We start from the raw sequence: 20,754 nt of genomic DNA, 5'->3' as shown, positions 1-20,754 counted from the left end.
TTGGACACGTCAGCCGCTTTCCCCTCCCCAAAATGGACATGGACATGGTTAAAATCTCCCGATATGGCTATAATCTGGGTGCTGTGTCTGTAGCCTAGCTACGGTTGAGTGTAGCGTCTCACACGCCGCCCCTGCGTCAGCTCTCGGGTGAATGTAAACACAGATAGCAATGACGTGTGATATTTCTCTTGGGACATAGTAGGGTCTTAACAGCTAACAGCTCTATATCAGGGGAGCAGATGATCTCTTTAACAGTCACATGGCCCGGGTTACACAATCTGTTAACATACAGTATAAGACCCCCACCTTTCGTCTACCGACACACTTTGTTGTCTCTTTTCGCCCTCACGAGACCGAATCCTTGTAGCTCCACTGCGGTGTCCGGCTTGTGGCTAGTTAGCCACAGTATAATATAGTAATTATACTGTATACTATACATAGTACAGTATACAGTATACAAGTAAGCCATGAGGCCCATAGGGCAGGAGCCTATCTCCTGTTTCTGTAGCGTGAGGCAGCTTGATGTGCAAGTACACCCCTGAACATCATGTACAAGTACACCACCTGGTAATGACGTTTTTACTGTATGTCGCAGGCTTAGGGTTGACAACAGAGTACAGCTTCTTGCAATGGCCCATGTACCTGTCTAAATACTAACTTAATGTCAACGAAGTCCACACCCACAACACCAGAGGGAGTTCAACAAACCATGTGCAACCCAGATTCGGCACAAACAAGGGACTAAATTATTCTGTTCTAAATTAAACAGTTATTCCGTTGGTTGATGATGGCTACTTTTTGTGGCCGATAAAGTATAGTTTTTGACCGCGACGGGGGCGCGGTATCTTAAGCGTACTTGAGCCACAAGAGGCACCACTGAGCAAGTTGCCGTGCCGAACGTTGTGAAGTTTGCTTCAGCCGACTCAATTTTGCATTTCTACAACATACATGCATTTGTGGCATCCCCATGACCCCCTATATTCTTCGAGGTGTGCTCTATAGATGTACAGTACATGTTATTCTAATTTGCGGTTTACTAGTATATATAGCTTTTTTGTAAGAAATAGGTCCCACAGTCCCACACACACATTTTTGAAGGCAGCAGGTATCAAAACCCTTGTTTGACGGTAATTGTCACTCCATTTGAGTGAAATCACGTGAAATCACGTTTGGCTATATGTTATTTATAAGCACCTTAATCTGTGATTCAAATTTGGGTTCGATCGGACAGTTATTTTAAATACAATATTTTGGAAGGTAATTGTAAGTAGAATGATACATTTGTGATACATTTGTCACATGACACCAGAGATAATGTGTACTGTTTTGCATGCAAACATCACATAACAACAACCAGGAACCATATGCAGAAGGAAGGCAGGAAGAAGCATGCAGTCTAGTGAGCGTAAATACCCTGCCCAATTGGTGAGCTGACTGCCACATCAGCGAATGACATGTGGGGCTTGCACACACTGAATACACCCACATAGTAATGTGGTATATGTATGCGCCCTTGAGCACAGCATGAAGCCGCTCGGGTATATCTGACTGAACTAACTCCCCAAGCTACGTATCATTAGTAGGCCTGTTATAGCGCCGCGGTTCTACCTTGGCCAGGGACAAAAACATCTCCAACTGTCCAAATTAACTGAACACTTGACATGCTTTTCATTATCCGTGCTAGTGTACTCGACTCTCGACAGGCCACTCGGATGCCAACTAGCGCTTAATCATGCACATAGGCACACACTCACACTTGGATACACCCACTAACTTGTGAACAAGCACACATATTTGTAGTGTGCATACACACAGCGTGCATGCACAAATAAACTGAGAAGCACGCATGCATACACATTATGGAATACGCACGCATGCACACACGCACACACACACACACACACACACCTGCTTGCAGTCAGCATGAATGGTTACCCTGTTCTTGGCAGCAGAACAGTATGTTGCGGTTTGCCTGTGTCTAATTGAGGTTCACCACTGGGAACAGTGGCTGTAACTTGCCAGGGCAGAATGCCGTTAATGTTTATGCATTCAGTAGACTGAACACACTGTGTTTATGATAGTGGCATCTACAGCACTATAGGGCACTGGAGTAGGGGGCCAGTGTTACAGAATGTCTCCCAATGCTGCCTGAAATCCAAACTGTTACTTACAATCAAAGCTGTAGCATTAAGCATTTTCCAATGTCAAGAGAATTGTGTAAAAATGTCAGAAATCAAGTCGAATTCATGGTTTTTCATACATTTAAGGATGTTGGAAAGGAAAAGCATTATTGTGTTGAAAAACCAATGTGCTGAAAAAAATAAAATAATGTTTAGTGAATTAATGAGTCTGTATTGGGTAAACTGGACCGTTGAGAAAGTAATGCTGCATCCGTAGATGGAGGTGCATGCATTATGTTGTCATGAGGTTGTGATCGTGTGTAGCTCAAAGGATAGAGCACAGAATTAACGTCTTTAAAATTTCATATTCAGCTATTGGTGTCGATTTTCGTCTTACGCAAACATAAAATTCCCATTGACAATGAATGGAGAATTTACGTCATGTGTCTGAGCAAATTGGCTATTTCCGTCGTACACAAACATTAAATTCCCATTAACAATGTTACGTCATGGTGATGTGCGATGATAAGAGCGCCCCTCACTTCACACGGGTGTGATTTTTATTTATCTTTTAAATGGGGATTCGATTTTCTTCTCACCAAAAGCATCCACTAAATGCCATGATGTACATGATGATTATATGCTATATGATTCTCTCATGGAACACACTTCATCCCTTTTATACTTTTCCTTCATTTTAATCTAATTTTTCTTTAAAATCTTCTTCCCTTCCCTGTCTAAATGAAATCTGGTTGTCTTCTCTTGCCTCTCATCACTGTGGAAAAACACCCCTTCACAGCCTGAGAGAAGGAGAGAGAGCGAGATGAAAGGGAAAGATGACATCATTGGTGAATTCTGCAGGGAAGGGTTGATGGTGTGAATGCACTGCAGCAGAATATCTCGCACCCACCACAGTGGAAGAGCTGCCTATACAACACATGTGAAGACACGCGCAGAGTAGACCAACACACTAGATGTGATCTCCGTCTCTCTCGCTCTCTCTCTCTCTCTCTCTCTCTGTCTCTCTCCCACTCCCACTCTCTCCCTCCCCCTTCTCTCTCTCTCTCTCTCTCTCTCTCTCTCTCTCTCGCTCGCTCGCTCGCTCACTCGCTTGCTCCATTAAATTCTCACACTCCACTGATAGCCCACACTTCAGTTTGTGTGTGTGTGTGTGTGTGTGTGTATATATATATATATATATATATATATATATATATATATATATATATATATATATATATACTGTATTCCCCTTACATTTAGTAGGCAATACGTGTTTACCCCCAATTAGTCTTTCCAACACTTTTCTGTATTTTGCCACTTGCTGTCATACCGTGCTAATTAACGCACCTGCATGTGAGGTGCCCCCAAGCAGGAGAATGTAGCTACCATCTCCATCCTATGCTCCTGCCGTTTCAACACCGCCTGCCCCAGCCGTTGGAGTCGCTGGCGGGGCAGCAAACAAAGATTGCCCTCCCTGTTTAGCAAATTGCAAGCCAGATGCACCACGGTCCACGGTGGATTCCAACGCATTGATTCTTTTGTGCTGGTGTATAGGCACGTTACCCCTGTGCCAGTGTAATTCCCTATTTACATCTCATTTCTGATATTGAACCATGCAGTGCAATCATATACTCGCAATACGCACTGCGCATAGGGCAACACGCCGAGGGGGGCAACAAAAAGGGCCAAGTTGACCCCCATAGTAACAATTGAATCTGCGGCTTCGCCGCGTAGTAACAAGTGGCTGTGTATGCATCCTCCTCTGTATGAGGAAACACAGTGCTCTCGTCGGGAGGGGGGGGCAGTACAAATATCCTATGAGTAGGGCAACCAAATGGTCAGCGACGTCCCTGGAACCATGAAATTCGGCCTCCACACTCCAGACAAATGTCTCTCTTTTTTCAGAGTTTCTTTATTAACTTTTTCAAATCACATATTGGTCAAAGAAAAATAAAAAATCACACCCGTGTGAATTGAGGGGCGCTCTTATCGTGTGTGTGTGTGTGTGTGTGTGTGTGTGTGTGTGTGTGTGTGTGTGTGTGTGTGTGTGTGTGTGTGTGTGTGTGTGTGTGTGTGTGTGTGTGTGTGTGTGTGTGTGTGTGTGTGTGCGCGCGTGCGTGCGACAGAACGATGAAGAGAGAGAGGAGAATGGCAAGGTTTACTTTATCATACTGTATGCAGGTATCCTGTTGAGACTGAGTTTGTGTTTTCAGAAAGACAGTTCAGATGCAACAACGCGTAGCCTGCCACACGGGGAACCCAACACAGTTGTAGTTGATTGTGTGCCTGGGCAGGTGCCCTCTATGCCGCCCTCTCTCTGTCTTATCCATCCATCTATGCTTCTGTTCTTTCTACATGGCTTTCTGTCTTACTCATCCATCTATCACTAACCCCCTACCGGCTCTCCTTTCTACTCTTTGAATAATTCACAGAGTTACTGTACGACACCTCTGCATTAACACAATACTCACATGCTGTATAGCAACACATACATACGTACATGCACTTAGTATGGGAACAAATGCGGCTGCAGGTGTTCTAGTGACATGGTTTTCATGTTATCATTCTGCACTACAGATGCAACAATTCTTCATTTTCCTTTTGACCTTTTTGTGACTTTAGTTATTTACGCACAGCTAATCGGCTATTATGTTGGAAGTCAAAACTTTGGCAAGACATATAAGATATAGGCTAGCTAGACAGACAGGTCAGGTATATTTGTATAACAGATTTCACACTCAATTAGGCATAACAAGAAATGTAATTACCTAAACATGAAAGGCATCCAAGCGTATAAAAGCATAAAATGGATTGAATTAGTGTGGTACAAGTACTGTAGCTCTTCTTTATTTAACTTTCATTTATCCACTTCTTGAGCTCAAGAGCATTTTCTCTTCAAGACGCCTGCACCTCGTTTACTTCAGAGACAGAACAACACTGAAAGTGGTTCGTAGCCAGTAATCTGAGAGAGAATCTGAGAGGAAAAGGAGAGAAATGAGGATGAGGTGTCTGGAAAGACTAACGATCTGCATGTAACACCCTAGCTGTCGTATACTTGTAAATGTTAAATGGCCTGCATTTCTATAGTGGTAATCATGCAAGGCGACATCATGACAACACTTTGGCACAAAGCCAGGGGGAGCGGCTGGTGTACCGCCTGAGCCAATACTGCCTATGTGAATGTTTTCAGCGTGTGACAGAAAGGCCATTGTTTTAACAACATGAACCCTAGCATCCCTATTCTGGCCATATACAAATAAGATGACTGTAAGACATTTGGTGAATGTCTGTAAACATTTGGCAAAAATAGGCGAACATTCAGCAAATATTTGGTGAAACTAGCAGATCTACAAGCTTGTATATGTAATGTAGATTGATTGCGAGCGTGTAGATTGGCATTTTTCACTCTTTGACATGCAAGAAAGTACTATATATTCGTTCCGAGTGTTTCGAGCTGTAGTGGTCCACTTGCCCCTCGAGGCTCTTTAAATGTTAATATATTACTGCCTGACATTCTGCTGTTGTACTACTCTCCCAGGACCTCTACAGTCAGACTGGGAAATACTGAGAGACTGGACAGAGATGGAGGTTTGGGGAGATACGTGAGCTGTGGGAGCAAATACTGAGGTGAAGTGGTAATGTAGAGAGAGAGAGAGGTTGAGACTTGACATGAGCAATTGAAATCGGGGAGGGAGGGAGGAAACAACATGTCGAACAAAGGTAAAAGTTTAATGGCCAGAATGAAATAGAAGTAGGCAGAAAAAGAAAATGATGGAGCATTGCAAAGAGATAGCTTGGGGAAAAAAATAGAACTTTAATAAAGGTTAGGACAGGAGCAGACAGATTTTGCTGCAGGGGTTCGGGGCTCAGGGGGGAAAGAGGCAAAGTCCTGCCCCAGGCTATAGGAATCAAGCCTAAGACAAGTGTGCGTGTGTGTGTGTGCGTGCGTGTGTGGCTGCGTGCGTGCGTGCACACGCACTGCTGCGCACACGTATATCCGCATGCATGTGCCAAAGGTGCCTAATGCACACCGGTGGCTTGCACCTGTCCTCTTGAGGATTTACAAGTTGCCAGGGAATGCACTCAGGAAGAAGAGAAAGGAAATCCGGTTTGGAACCGATGGGCAGAATTTCAATCAGGTCCTTTAGCCAAATAAACCCCCAGTGCAGATGTCTTACTTTTTCTTTTTTTCTAATTTATTATTTTACTTCCCTGTCCCTTTCATTCTCTGCCTATGAGACAATATCCAAATCTGTGATAACTGATAAGTAACTCTTCCACAGAGCTGTTGCCACAGTGGTTTTCAACCAGTTGTCCGGGGACCACCAGTGGTTTTTGAGGGCGTTCCTGGTGATACCCAGCTAAATGATGGATTGTTGGTAATCAAATGGACCCTTATAGATCTTTAACTCTTGAGAGGTTAAAATCCAAATGGACCCAAAATTATGGTTATAAAACCATTTGGTTTTATTTCACACTCTCAAGAGTTAAATTATTGTTATTCATCTGCATTACTTAATTTACAAGATATCTACACAATTAGAGAATGTAGAATAATTGTTATTTTGAACATCAATAGCTGCCAATCTACATCATGATATCACTACAGCGCAATTTGTTCTTCGGCATGCAATAGGAAATATGATACGTAGCTTGCAGAGTTAGTTCAGTCAGATATACTCGAGGGGTTTCATGCTGTGCTCAAGTACTCAAGGGGTTCATATGCTGCATTATTATGTGGGGTGTATTCAGTGTGTGCAAGGCCCACATGTCATTCGCTGATGTGGCAGTCAGCTGACCAATTGGGCAGGGTATTTACGCTCACTAGACTGCATGCTTCTTCCTGCCTTCCATCTGCATATATGGTTCCTGGTTGTTATGTGATGTTTGCTCCCACCACCACCCCAGCACCACCAGTGGGCTCTGTTACTTCTGTTCCCCATCAGGGGGTTGTTATTGTATATCTATTTCCCTGCTCTTAATGTTTAATGATGGTGTTTAATTGTGCCGAGCAGGGAGAAAAATGTAGCAAAATATTATATGCACACATTCTCATTCTATAATAAATATTGGTTAAATCTATTTGTGAGTTATCTGACTGAACGAGTGAGTATTAATGAGGCTTTAATTGCGAGAACTGTAGGTGCAATTCAGAAACATTAATGTGCGTGGTGCACATTCAAGGCAAGCACAAGTGGAATGCAACACACACTTCAGTTTGGTTCGATTTTGGTGTGTGTGTGTGTGTGTGTGTGTGTGTGTGTGCACGCACACGAGAGTACACAGTATATGAGCATCTGTACAGTATTTGTGTGTGTGCATCAAGGGACATTTGGGGTGATATGCAAATGAATGTTCTCACACCTGCTGTTCGGCTCTGTTCTGTTTTGGAGACACAGACCCTTGTCTCTTTTTTCTGGCTCTGGCTCTCAGAGTTATTGGATATTTTTTACTCACTGGCTGAAGCAGGAAGGAACTGTGTGACTGTACTGTACGGAACTGTGAGCATCACCAAGGTGTTGGGGTCAGAGGGCAATGCAATAAAGTACATACTGGATTTAAAGGTTGAACTTCAGCTTATGCCTTATGTTGTACATTTAACCAAAAGTGGCATTACTTTAATGATGTATTTGAGAAAGTCCAGGGGGTTTGCCCCCCATGGCGCTCTTCCCCCCCGTGGCCCCCTGGTCCATGCCCCCGAAAATCGCAGCCAGGATTCCCCCAGCGCCAAATATCCGCCTACGGTGGGCGCGGGAAATGTGGCGTATAGGAGCCGGGTGTCAATCGGGGGCCTGAGTCCTTCTGATAGAGGCTCAGCCTGTGGACGGCATGAGGCCAGTAGCGGCCCCCGGGGCACCGTCTCCTCGGAGTGTTTGAGCACGCATTTGTGTGCGCGTTCACGTGTGTGCATGCTGTGTGCATGTGGGTGTGCACCTGTGTGGCGTGGGGAGTTAACTTCGTATACCCCCACCCCCCCCATAAAATCACCACTGCACACATGCATCGTCTGTGTGTAATCCCTGGGGCTCACCTCTAAATGCAGTGGCTCACATAGCGTTGATTGATTCGTGTGTAGAGAAACCCCTGTAAGATGGCATCAGAATATCTGGTGGCTTTGCTTAAACACACATTCAAAAGGACTTCCTTCCTGTTGAGGTTCCTTCCTGGGGATCTCTTCTCTTTTTTGTGTGCTTTTGTGCTTGTATTCATTTTCATGCATCACAGCTCGGGGTTTCAGTTTGCATTGTGGAACTCCTATATGTGGTCATGAGGGTGCAGATCCTTGAGGAAAAAGCAGTCACGACAAATTGTCAAACAAAGCTTTTGTGACAACTTATTAAATACACCTCCCTCTCTCTTGCTCTCTTCCCTCTTTGTCTCGTTGTCTCTCTCCCTTTCCTCTATTGTGCTGTGCAGGCTGACATTCGATCCCGAGAATACCTTCGAGTACACTTTCCATCTGAAGATGCGTGAGAGGACGGAAGACGTCTGTGCTTTACAGTAAGTACAGATTACAAAAACACTATAGGAAACAGTGGTGGGAAATGTACTCACATTTTAAGTAAAAGTCCAGTAATCAAAATGTACTTGAGTGAAAGTACAAAGGTATTGGCATCTAAATCTACTTAAAGTACCAAAAGTATTAAAGTAATTATGCAGAAGGTCCCATTTCACACGTTTTCAAATGTATACAAAATCTTTTGAAAATAGCAGATCTACAAGCACACAAAATGTGTCGCATTGTGAGCTTGTAGATCGGCTATTTTCAAATTACCAAAATGTATAGACTGAAGTGGTTAATATATGTTTTGTAATTATTTGTAATTTGTGCCTCTGATATGTAGTGGAGTAGAAGTTGTACTTAAGTACAGTACTTAGTTACTTTCCACCACGGAGTATAGGAAACTGCACCAGATGCTGTACCTGTTACAGTGAGGCAATTCTCAAAAGTCAGAAAATCCACTTCGATGGTCTTTCTTGATTCCTAATTTCATATTGTAAGTAAAGCTACGGTATGTCTGTCTGTGAGATCAGTATTCCCCAGTCCATCTGCTTTTGAAATGCAGTGAAACTGCTAGTGTCTTTGGAGAACAAAATGATAGACCAACCAAAGGTTTTTCTAAAATATCAGATCTACAAGCTCACAACACGTCACGGTGCAACACGCTGTGGGCTTGTACATTGGCTATTTTTAGTGCACGACACATGGCCAGTATCAGTCAGGCATTAGGTGAGGCAGAGGCACCTGAGGTTGAAGGCAGAGAGACGGAAGAAGGGATGAAACAAAGCATGTGGCAAAGGGCAGCAAAAAGAACAGGTTTGATCTTGCCACCTTCCTCTGAAATAACAGGCCCAACTCGGCACCCAGCCACCTTCCTCATTATTCATCAAAGCAGCTGCAGAGCATAAAGTATGCACGTAGAAACACGCACACACACACACACACACACACACACACACATTCTGCCAATCTCATTTTCACAAATACTCTTCAGTATAAAGTCTGACTTTACGGCACACAAATACTCTTCAGTATAAAGTCTGACTGACGGCACACAAACTTCTGAGTTTTTTGCAGACACATGCAAACTGGTTTGATCATTCTCCAAATTATGATTCTCTCTCTCTCTCACACACACACACACACACACACACACACACGCAAGTGCACAACTGCACACACACACGCACATGCACATGCAAACGTGCACACACGTTATTACTTTTTCATCCCCATATCCTATTGTGAAGCATAATGGTATGTCTGTATATCCCTTCAGAGTCTCTCTGACGTGCAGAATCCTGTGAATGGTCTCCTCTGCTTTGATCAACCTCTCTACAGAGACTCGCACAGAGTAGAGAGGCTTTATGCTGAGTAGGCAGGGCTGCACCACATTTCTCTAGGCCGTAACCGAACTTTACCCTTTCCGTTTCACCCCTGGGCTTCTGCGAAAGGCTTGTCCACTTTAGAATCTCCATATATGGATTTTTGTATAATGTGGCCTGTTGATTGAAGTTATAGCAGAAATGTAACTTGTGTCTCCGCATCAGTGTCAACTAAATAAGCTTGTGGTACAGGAATTTATACTCTGTAGTCAGATTGTGTGCTGCTAACATCAGCGTTAAGCAAGATTATTTATTTGAGCTGAGGAGGTCTTTGGAGACAGTCACGACTCAGTACCAGCACAAGAAACGTCGTTGTTGTCGTCAAGCAATGTAATGCAATGTCGTCGTGTTCAGTCTTTCACATAAAGCCAAGACCACACAGTAAAATAGTGAGTACTCTGACTGAGGGTGGTTTAATGTGAGCCTTCTCTGGAGCATCGCTCACTGCCACTGTCACTGTCACAGCAAAACCTCTTGGGGGCAGCAGTCAGGTCTTTGCTTGCAGCTGGAGGGAGGATTACACATCATTACAGTGTCCTTTTCCCTTTCCCAGCCAGTAAATAATTATTCACATACAAATTATTAGTGTTAGTGCTTAGTGTCAGTTTTAAAGATGGAGTGCTACAATTTTTTTATTTTTCCAGTTTTTCATGTGTCTATGAGGTACTTCATTAGACACCCTGGAGTCGTTTTCTGTGCAATGATGTATTCCCTTTGCATTTAGGGTTTCTTCCTGGAGGCTGAACCCTTGACAGTCAAACGTGCCAATGAAAAAAACAGTAATATAGTGACATCCATCTTTAAAGAACTATGGCTGAGTCATAGTGGTCGTTACGTGGCCATCATACCAATATGTATGACTCTGAGTCATAGAGCTTTGTCAGAGTACCCTTTGTACTCGTATGTCTGTGTCACTTTACTGCCCATATAGATCTCTGTATCTGTCTGTCTATCTGTCAGTCCTTGTCCTTGAAGTCGGTCAGTCCCATTCCCAATATATGTACATTGCACATGACAATATGTTGGCATAGCGGTCGGATCTGTGGCTCTGGACAACCGGATTTCTATTTGCCAGTTAAATTGTTTATAGGGTCAATATAAGTAAATTAATATGATAACCCTTCCACAGGAGTAGCTTTTTCATATTTATTACACATTTTGCCACATTAAGTGAAGGTGGGAGCCACGTGTGGCCCCCGGGCCGCCAGTTGCTCCTGTATGGGTAGAGCATGGGTTCCCAAAGCTTTCAGCCCCCAACCCCAAAATAATGCTGCCATTGGTCGGGACCCCAACCTATCCCCGGAAGTCCTTTTTTGCACATAAACGTTCACATTTGGTGCGCATTTGTCTGCACATGTAATGTATTAAGCCTAGGGCTATAGGGGTTTTGTAAGCATGGTTAAAATGTATTTGGAATCATTTTTACATTGTATTTCACTCATTCTGTTGAATTCTATTCAGGTGTGTAAAATATTTTTGATGACCCAAAATAAGTCTGCGACAGTGTCCTGCAACCCCGTATGTGGGGTCCCGACCCCAACTTTTGGAACCCCTGGGCATTGGTTCACAACATGGGGTTGGCGGACCCCCAGGGACAGGGGTCCTTGGGGGGTGGGGGGGTCCCTGGTTTTTCCCTGCTTAGTTCCCCGGCAGATAGTTAGGAACTAGCTCTGGTCCATACTATACTATAGCTCTAATGCCGTCGCATTTAGAGCTATGTTACTGTTGTTACTCTGACTGAGACACTGTACAAGTGGAATGGACCCAGTCCATTTGGTTGCATTTGTACACATCCGTTAAATTAATATTGAGGCTTTTACAGTGTAGATTGGGATCCCATAGATAATAATCAATAATAGTCAAGCTGGGGGTCGTTGAAATGAAACAGGTTGAGAATCACTGGTCTAGAGCAGGGGTTCTCAACCTTTTTGGCTGGGGACCCCCGTGAATGCTTTGGCCATGTCTCGCTTGGATTCCCCATTGATGATGTCACTGGAAGGTGGGTTTCTGAACTGCCCACAGCCCTCCTATGAGACGGATTGAGTCAGGAAAAGATTTGTGCTATTTTGTCATGAACATAATGAGGACGAATTATATGGAGATAGGTTGAAATGTGGTGAAGTAGTCCTTTCATTTCCACTTTCCAGCCATTCAGTTGCAAAAATGATGTCACTGGAAGGTGGGTTTCTGAACTGCCCACAGCCCTCCTATGAGACGGATTGAGTCAGGAAAAGATTTGTGCTATTTTGTCATGAACATAATGAGGACGAATTATATGGAGATAGGTTGAAAGGTGGTGAAGTAGTCCTTTCATTTCCACTTTCCAGCCATTCAGTTGCAAAAAAATAAAATAACATACAAAATATATCTGAAATTCAGAAAACTATCTAGAGACCCCCCGAGGGGTCATGACCGACAGGTTGAGACCCCCCGAGGGGTCATGACCGACAGGTTGAGACCCCCCGAGGGGACATGACCGACAGGTTGAGACCCCCCGAGGGGTCATGACCGACAGGTTGAGAACCCCCGAGGGGTCATGACCGACAGGTTGAGAACCCCCCGAGGGGTCATGACCGACAGGTTGAGACCCCCCGAGGGGTCATGACCGACAGGTTGAGAACCCCCCGAGGGGTCATGACCGACAGGTTGAGAACCCTGAGGGGTCATGACCGACAGGTTGAGACCCCCCGAGGGGTCATGACCGACAGGTTGAGAACCCCAGAGGGGTCATGACCGACAGGTTGAGAACCCCTGTCTCTAGAGACCCCCCGAGGGGTCATGACTGACAGGTTGAGAACCCCTGTCTCTAGAGAGGGGTCATGACCGACAGGTTGAGAACCCCTGTCTCTAGAGAGGGGTCATGACCGACAGGTTGAGAACCCCCCGAGGGGTCATGACCGACAGGTTGAGAACCCCCCGAGGGGTCATGACCGACAGGTTGAGAACCCCCCGAGGGGTCATGACCGACAGGTTGAGAACCCCTGTCTCTAGAGAGAGAAACCACCTGATAACTGTCGTCGTCGGTGTCCCTTCTTGGCAGAAATTGGATTTCCAACCCTGTGGAAAAAATGAATAGTGAGAAGAAAGCAATGGCATGGCAGGATAGGCTAAGAAGAGACCTGAAGACAGGAGGAAAACGGCAGGAGTCCACGAGGGAAAAGAGAGATAGAATGTACAAAAATCAATGTGTCTAAGAAAGAACCAGATAAGTAGAAGACTTTTGTTAAAGTGAGAGCTTGACGGGCTAATTGTTTTCTATTTAAACGGCTATTCCCGTTTTTACTGCTGTCCAGTCGTCCTTCCATAGAAAATGGCCATAATGCTCTTTGATGATGGTTTGCTATAAAAATTGCTCCTCAGAGCAGGAATGTTTGTTGTGGGCATGCATTGTTTGATATTGAGTGATCATAGAAGTAGCAGTTAATATAGCCATTAGACAAAGACTTATAGTTCTTGCTTAATGTAAGTCGCTCTGGATTAAGAGCGTCTGCTAAATGCCTAAATTGTAAATTGTAAATTGTAGTAGGTGGAACGTGTAGTCTGTTGTAGGTAAAGTCAATAGTAATACACTAATACATCATCATCATCACACTATACTTGGTGAGCTAAGTAGGGTTGGGGTTGATTGCAACCACACTTGCAATCATATACTGTACATGTACAGTATGGGTAGAGCATGGGTTCCCAAAGCTTTCAGCCCCCAACCCCAAAATAATGCTGCCATTGGTCGGGACCCCAACCTATCCTCGGAAGTCCTTTTTTGCACATAAACGTTCACATTTGGTGCGCATTTGTAATATATTAAGCCTAGGGCTATAGGGGTTTTGTAACAACATGGTTAAAATGTATTTGGAATCATTTTTATATTGTATTTCACTCATTCTGTTGAATTCTATTCAGGTGTGTAAAATATTTTTGATGACCGAAAATAAGTCTGCGACAGTGTCCTGCAACCCCACATGTGGGGTCCCGACCCCAACTTTGGGAACCGCTGGGCACTCTGTTGTGACATTACAGATCACAACAGAGTGGCTTTTACAATAAATACCAGCAGTCACACACCGTCGAGTTGTTGCTGAGTCACGGAAAGTCATTCTCATAAATATATTCTCATATAGCAAACGGCCCTCCCGTCGGCAGTCCCTCCAACCTAATCTTGTGCGGAAGGTGGAGTTGTCAACAAATCGTGGCAAATGATGACACACCCCGCCTTACCGCAGCTCTCCTCCCGCACCAGCACACGGCGAGTCCCCAAAAGACCACCCACGTGTGAGCGCACAACACGTGACCTAGCAAGAGCTGTAAGCGAGATTGTCGATGCATGTCCGGCTCATGCTATGTCGTGGGCCTTCACTTCCGAGTTTCTGTGTCATGTGCCTCCCAGTAGCATACGTTTGTGTGAGCATGTCTGTTCTTGGATGATTGTAGTCCCTGGCTATCAATGTCAGGATGTCAGTGTGTCACTGGGTTTTTAAAGATAGGCCATAACAGATGGAAACTATAACTAAACAACTTAGTATTCTACTCCCCTACTGTTTTAGTGAATATGCCATGCATGAGTGGCCAATCCGTATATGCCTGTGCCCTTAGGTAACAAATCCCCCATTTCATTTTGTGAAAAGTGAAGACGGGATAGGTTGATTGATCTCAGCTCCAGAATCCCTGCAGGCTCCATCTCATCTGCCTCACTTACTCTCTTCACACCTGTTCTCTTTTCATTATCTTTCTTTCATCGTCCCTTCTGAACTCTCCTTATTTCTACTCCCGCTTGCTGCTGTCAATGCGTCTTACAGTAAATTATGATAAACTTGCTTTCTGCTTTGTGAGCTTCTTCATCTCAGTACAGAATGTCTGACATGTGGTTAAAGGCAAAATATTACCCTCATTTAAAAAAAAAGTATGTACAGTATGTATGTTACAAGGACCGTGGACCGTAACAATGTATATATATGAAAGTGCGCATATTGACCAAAAAACAGTAGAGAGATAGAGATAGAGAGACAAAGAATAACTAACTAAATTTGCTGACGCTGATGGCTGAAGAAAAACTGTGTGTGACTGTGTCTGTCTGTTATGTCTGTCTGTCTGTCTGTCTGTCAACAAGCGACTGGCCACTCCTAGCCCAGACGCAAACCAATCAGTAACTACTTTGAATGAGGGACGTTAAGGTTGGTATAGACAGAGTTGCGACATTGAGGGGGCAGAAAACAGCCCGGTCACGTGGTTCATATACTCGCACGAGCCCATAGACTCAAACCTCCGGTGTCCCTGTTAGCCAATAGAAGTCTATGTAGAAGAGCCGTCATTGGACTCTCTCTGTCTTACTCTACTCTGGGTTGGTGATTTTTTTTTAACGAGCGAATTCCTCCATATTGTCCCAGTGGTGAGAACAGTACACTCGTGCAATTCCGACTATTAGTTGTCTACAGTTTGAGAAGAAGGCGTTTGGTTAAAAGCGAAATCCTTATTTTGTGGTGACAAAGTCATCAATATTTTCGGAACTACACTATACGGATTGCTGGCAATCTCATTCACTTGTATTAAGGTTTTCTAAGAAATAAAAGAAGCCATCTGTGATGTGGTCCCCCCATTCCTCTCCACCCCACCCCACCTGCCAGAGCCACAGTTGGGGAAGAGTAGCACACAGAGTGCCTCGGGCAGCTCAGAGCATCTGGGTCTGTTCAGGGAACGAGAAGAGGCCTGGCACAGAACCCAGCGCCTGTCTTCCCTGTTTCCTCTGACTGCACACTGTGTGTGTGTGTGTGTGTGTGTGTGTGTGTGTGTGTGTGTGTGTGTGTGTGTGTGTGTGTGGAGAATGGCAAGGTTTTCTTTATCATACTGTATGCAGGTATCCTGTTGAGACTGAGTTTGTGTTTTCAGAAAGACAGTTCGGGGGGGGGGGGGGGGGGGGGGGCTTTTCGGGGTTGGGTGAAGAAGCGGATAGGGAAAAGTGATGAAAAAAAAGCTGGTGGGTAATGTTGGTTACGGATGACAGAGAGAGAGAGATGACATACAGGCAGCCAACAGAGTTCTGAAGGAGTTCCTCTCCACCACCCTCTATTGGCATTCTGTCTTCTGTCACCAGTGCCACCCCAACAGATCTAGAAGAGGGCGAGGGTGGGGGGCTGCGTGTTTGCAGAGCAGCCCCTTAAATGGGGTGATCTGGGATGTTAGGATAGACGGAGGGGAGGGTTGATAGGAAGGGAAGCACTCGGGGGGGAAAAAGGCGCTCCGTGATGCAAAGCAAAAGCGCGCAGAGGAAAGACCCTCTGACTCCGCCTCCTCCCCATATACCCTCTCTCTCTCTTGCTCTCGTCCGCTTCATCTCTATCTCTGGCTTTATCCATCTTCTGTCGTGCTGCAGAGAAAAGCCACAGCCGTTTCATCACGCCTGGCTACCGCCGCAGAAAACCCCCCTGACGTTCAGTGCGTGCCTCGCCTCGTCTCCCTCTGCAAGAATGCCGCCAAGTGTCGTTGAAGTGTTGATAAATTGCTGCCACCTGCCCCATTTTTCACGATCGCCGCCTCATATTCACACGCACACGCACACACGCACAGAGACAACACTTTTGCTCCTGTGCACTCCTCAGCAATAACAAGAGCCCTCACCCTCACTGAACCCCAAGAATTGAGAGATGAGAAGACAGACAAGGAAGGCATGCGGGTGGTGGTGGTGTTGAAACAAAGGGATGAACCTTTGCTAATGGAAGCTGTGTCCAGGGCTGTGACACTTAATTGGAGAGAGAAACAACACTGCTCACTCCATGCCAACTGACCTGAAGTCACTGCCATCGAGCGCAGAACATCCCTGCAGCACTTTAAGGGGGGATGTGCAAATTGCACTTGCACAGGGGGAATGAAACAGGCTAAAACTCTTGAAATCTCTGCATTACAAGTACAAATATTAGCAGTTTACTATAAGTCCTACTCAGCTACTCATTTTCAGGATGATTCCTGTGAGAAGTGGTACAGAAACAGATTTGTTAAGATTATGATGGATGGTAGACCAATAAATTAATTATCAATGTTTGAATCAAACCATATTGTGTGCTACTACAGTTTCAGAAACGGCTATACAGCATATAGCACTAGTCTCAAGGCTTTAACAAGCTCCATACAGCGGGTAATCAATATGATCTGTAGGAGTCTCTTTCTCCAGGTTCCCATCATGCTTTGACCTTTTCATCTGCCTCTTTCTCTCTCTCCTTTTCTTTGCTGTGGTGCTGAAAGAGATGTACCCAGTCCCATGGGCTGTGTGCTGTGAACGTGCTTGTGTGCATGTTTCTGTGTTCAAGAAGGCTTGGAGTGTTGTTGTCTGTGGGTAGAACTGTTGTGAATTAAGTTATCTTTTGTTGAAGTCCTAAGAGTTTTCCCTTTATTAATTGCGGTGAGTGATGATGCAGTATTACTTCTCTGTGAGCAAGCAGCGAGCTCGGAGAACAAGATCACAACAGGCAGTAAAACATGGCAAGTTCTTCTGATGTTTATTAAACACTTGGAGAATATTTAGTACAGGTCACTTTATGTGATCAGAAGATATGTGAGTCATAATAGATAAAGGAGTATGATATGAATAAGTAAACAATACAACATGATGTTCCACAATGTAGACGAGCTTCAACAGTTGCATCCTGTATACTGTAATTGCCCCGATAAAGCAGTGACCATATGGCGTCCCAAACTGTCTGTATTCTCACACATGAGAATGCATCAGTACTGATACGAAGTTAATCAAGCACAGGCCCAACCTATAATAAGAACGAAAGGAGATATACGGCCCTACAGTATCTTCCGCCAGCACTGAACAGATTTCAGTGCCAGCGCTATGGTAACTTCCCCATGCGTTGCTGCTTTGCGGCCCACATTGATTTTGTGCGTGGGAGTATGTTGGTCTTAAAATCAGGAGGTTGGAACTGACGTTTTAGTCATTATTAGACCTTCATCAAGGCTAACAAAGTTCCAGACAGTGTGCCGGACCTCTTTCTTAGAGTTTATTATCAGAGGTCCCCATGATCCGTCTTTATTATGACAATGACAATTAATTTATGTTGATGAGCTGAGATCCAACTGGTACTACGTTATTTTTGTTATAGGAACTCATACTCACAGACCCTGGTGCATTCTGTCACTCTAAAACTGACCAAGTAGTTTTCCCAATTTCTGCCAATGGCAGAAGCCTCTCATTGGGTCGTGTAGCCACCTCTACGTTTGACTGATAAATGACTGGGGCCAACACGGGCTGACACTTGAATTATAGTGCCATGACAGGTAAGCTGCCACAAAGGCCAGACAAATAGCCCTGTATATCTCACTCTGATCACACACACACACACACACACACACACACACACACACACACACACACACACACACACACACACACACACACACACACACAGCATGCATTCCGTACAGATTCACACACAGCATTTTCCCTGGTCCTGCCTCCGCTCTGAGCTCAAACCCCTTGCATACACTCACTGTAAACTGGAAAATCAATGCCCCCCCCCCCCCAAGCTTCTAAAGGCAAATCAATGAAGGCCGATCTATCGTAATGAGAACGTGTCAGCCTTGGACAAGGCAGAAGAGATGCCGCAAAGATTGGTTATTAGATTTGTTTTTAGTTTTTTTCAGTCAGACCTTTTGTTTCCATCGAGTGGCTGTTGTGTAAGGTCCTCTGGTAAGTCCACCAGGGCACTGTGTCTCAGCTAATATGCTGCTGTCCTGTGCTTTCAGGACACTTCAGTCAGAACAGCAGCAATGCCAAGCTTATAGATAAGAGCGCTTGCGTACAGCGTGATTTCTTTCTACGTCCGAGCATAGACATGGTAACGCCCCGCCTGCCTCTGATTGGCCTACCGACACTGCCCGTCTTGCCTGTCCTCCGAGATGACTTTAATTTTTGTAGAAGAGGCAAAGCAATATTATTTGTACCATTTGCTTTGATTGAATAATTGAGTTAACAACTGATTTGGCTGTGTTCTAAATTAATGTGTTAGTGTTGATTATCGTGTATTAATCTAATTATAGTAAACTAATACTAAAAAGATAAAGATCAAGGGAAAAGAGACCTTTTACAGTACAATAATGTTTCAAATGTATACAAATAAACAGGCCAACGGCATAAACAATATTAGTTTGCCTCTTCTACAAAAATAAAAGTTACTGTTGTGCGTGCCAAGCTGTCATTCTCTTGTATTATATCTTATATTTATTTCCCACCACGGAGTAACCTCGTAGCCTCGGTCCCATCCCATGCTTACTTATCTGTAAAAAGAAAACCTTGCGGGAGTCGCGGCAGACTATCCAGCATGTAACCTCGCCTCACCAGGCTTTCCACCACCTCGGAGGAAAGCCTGGTCTCCGTTTCAAAAGTCCGTATGATCCGGTCGGGAGCTCTTCTACAAAGATTTGTGTCGGTAGGCCAATCAGAGGCAGGCGGGGCGTTACCATGTCTATGCTCGGACGTAGAAAGAAATCACGCTTTAGTACAGCTCAATAGCTTCTTTCCCCCCCACGACTAACAGTTACATGGATAGATGAATAACATCCCTATCTTCTTCCTTTTGAAAGTTATTTTTGTGTGGCATTGTTTTAGTTTTTTTTTTGATTTGTTTTCTGGCTTTTCTGCCGTTATTGATAGTTTCAAGTGGAGATTGACAGGAAAGAGGGAGAGAGACGGGGAGAGACATGCAGCAAAGGTTGTCATGAACGGGACTCGAACATGCGACGTGCTGTCAGGCCAAAGCCTATATGTGGCATGTGCCTGGACCACTTGGCCAGCAGGCGCCCCTGTGTGGCATTGTTATGCTTTATTTCAGATGTAGTTCAGTGTAGAGACTACTAGAGAGAGAGGAAACGAATGGCAGAGATAATCGAGACAAGAGACATGCGAGACAAGACGGGGGTTGGATTTGAACCCAGGCAGGTTCTCGCACTCACAAGGAGCATACTAACTGGCTGAACCACCAGGCTCAGGCTGATTTTTGCATTTGGCAGTAAATCTTTTGCCAATCATCTATCATTCTGTGATCATAAATGATTAACTAATTGCAGCACAAGTAATTTACTAATACTTAATAATTCCATATGTAGAGATTTCTGCTTTCAGTCTTGTGAACTACATTTTGTAATAATTATGGATTAAGTCACTGTGGATTTGACAAATTAGCTGTGTGCGTGCACGTGGGTGTGCACACACACGCACGCACGCACGCACGCGCGCGCACACACACACACACACACACACACACACACACACACACACACACACACACACACTACACTACACACACTTCTTATTCCCCCATACCATTTATTTCATCCTTCATCCTATTGTGGTCTGAACCAGGCTTTTTAAAGATATTGTAATGTACAGTATGTATGTTGTCTGGAATGTATTCAGTTCTTTGCCTAAACTAAACTTCAGGGTTTAGTCCCGTTAATGTCAACGGTGCACAACAACAATTTGAAAGATTTAATTTGCACACATTCATGTACATATTTTGTGTAAATCAAGGGAGAGCGTCAGATAGTCATCTGCCTGTGGCACTTTGTGGTCTCATTACAATGAACTTGCGGAGGCATCACTCACTCAGGTAGATGCTCTGTCTGCTTCTCCGTCCGTCCGTCAGATTAAATATTAAACATAGCGATGAAGTAATTTATGCACAATATCTCTTTTTCTCAACTTAACTCTCTCTCACTCACTCACTCACTCAAACGCACACACGGTCGCACGTGC

The 20,754-nt window shown here is 44.5% G+C and overlaps 1 protein-coding gene across 4 annotated transcripts in view; it reads left to right on the top strand.

Moving 5' to 3' along the window:
• Positions 1-20,754, top strand: part of LOC308311482 (endonuclease V-like) — a 78,631-nt gene that overhangs the window by 11,042 nt on the left and 46,835 nt on the right. For 2 of the 4 annotated variants that reach the window (XM_080758169.1, XM_080758167.1), the window contains exon 8: positions 8,541-8,624. In XM_080758169.1, coding sequence (XP_080614295.1) covers positions 8,541-8,597 — 57 coding nt within the window. In that variant the 3' untranslated portion in view covers positions 8,598-8,624. Of the gene's footprint in view, positions 1-2,927; positions 3,089-8,540; positions 8,625-13,050; positions 13,453-20,754 lie in introns of those variants that run through there. The other 2 variants (XM_080758168.1, XM_080758166.1) reach the window with 2 other exon arrangements.

The sequence above is a fragment of the Protomyctophum bolini genome (genome assembly GCF_963924005.1).
Source record: "Protomyctophum bolini genome assembly, chromosome: 3".
Classification (NCBI taxonomy): domain Eukaryota; kingdom Metazoa; phylum Chordata; class Actinopteri; order Myctophiformes; family Myctophidae; genus Protomyctophum; species Protomyctophum bolini.
Note: the sequence above shows the minus strand (reverse complement) of the source record. Positions and strands in the feature narration are given on the sequence as shown.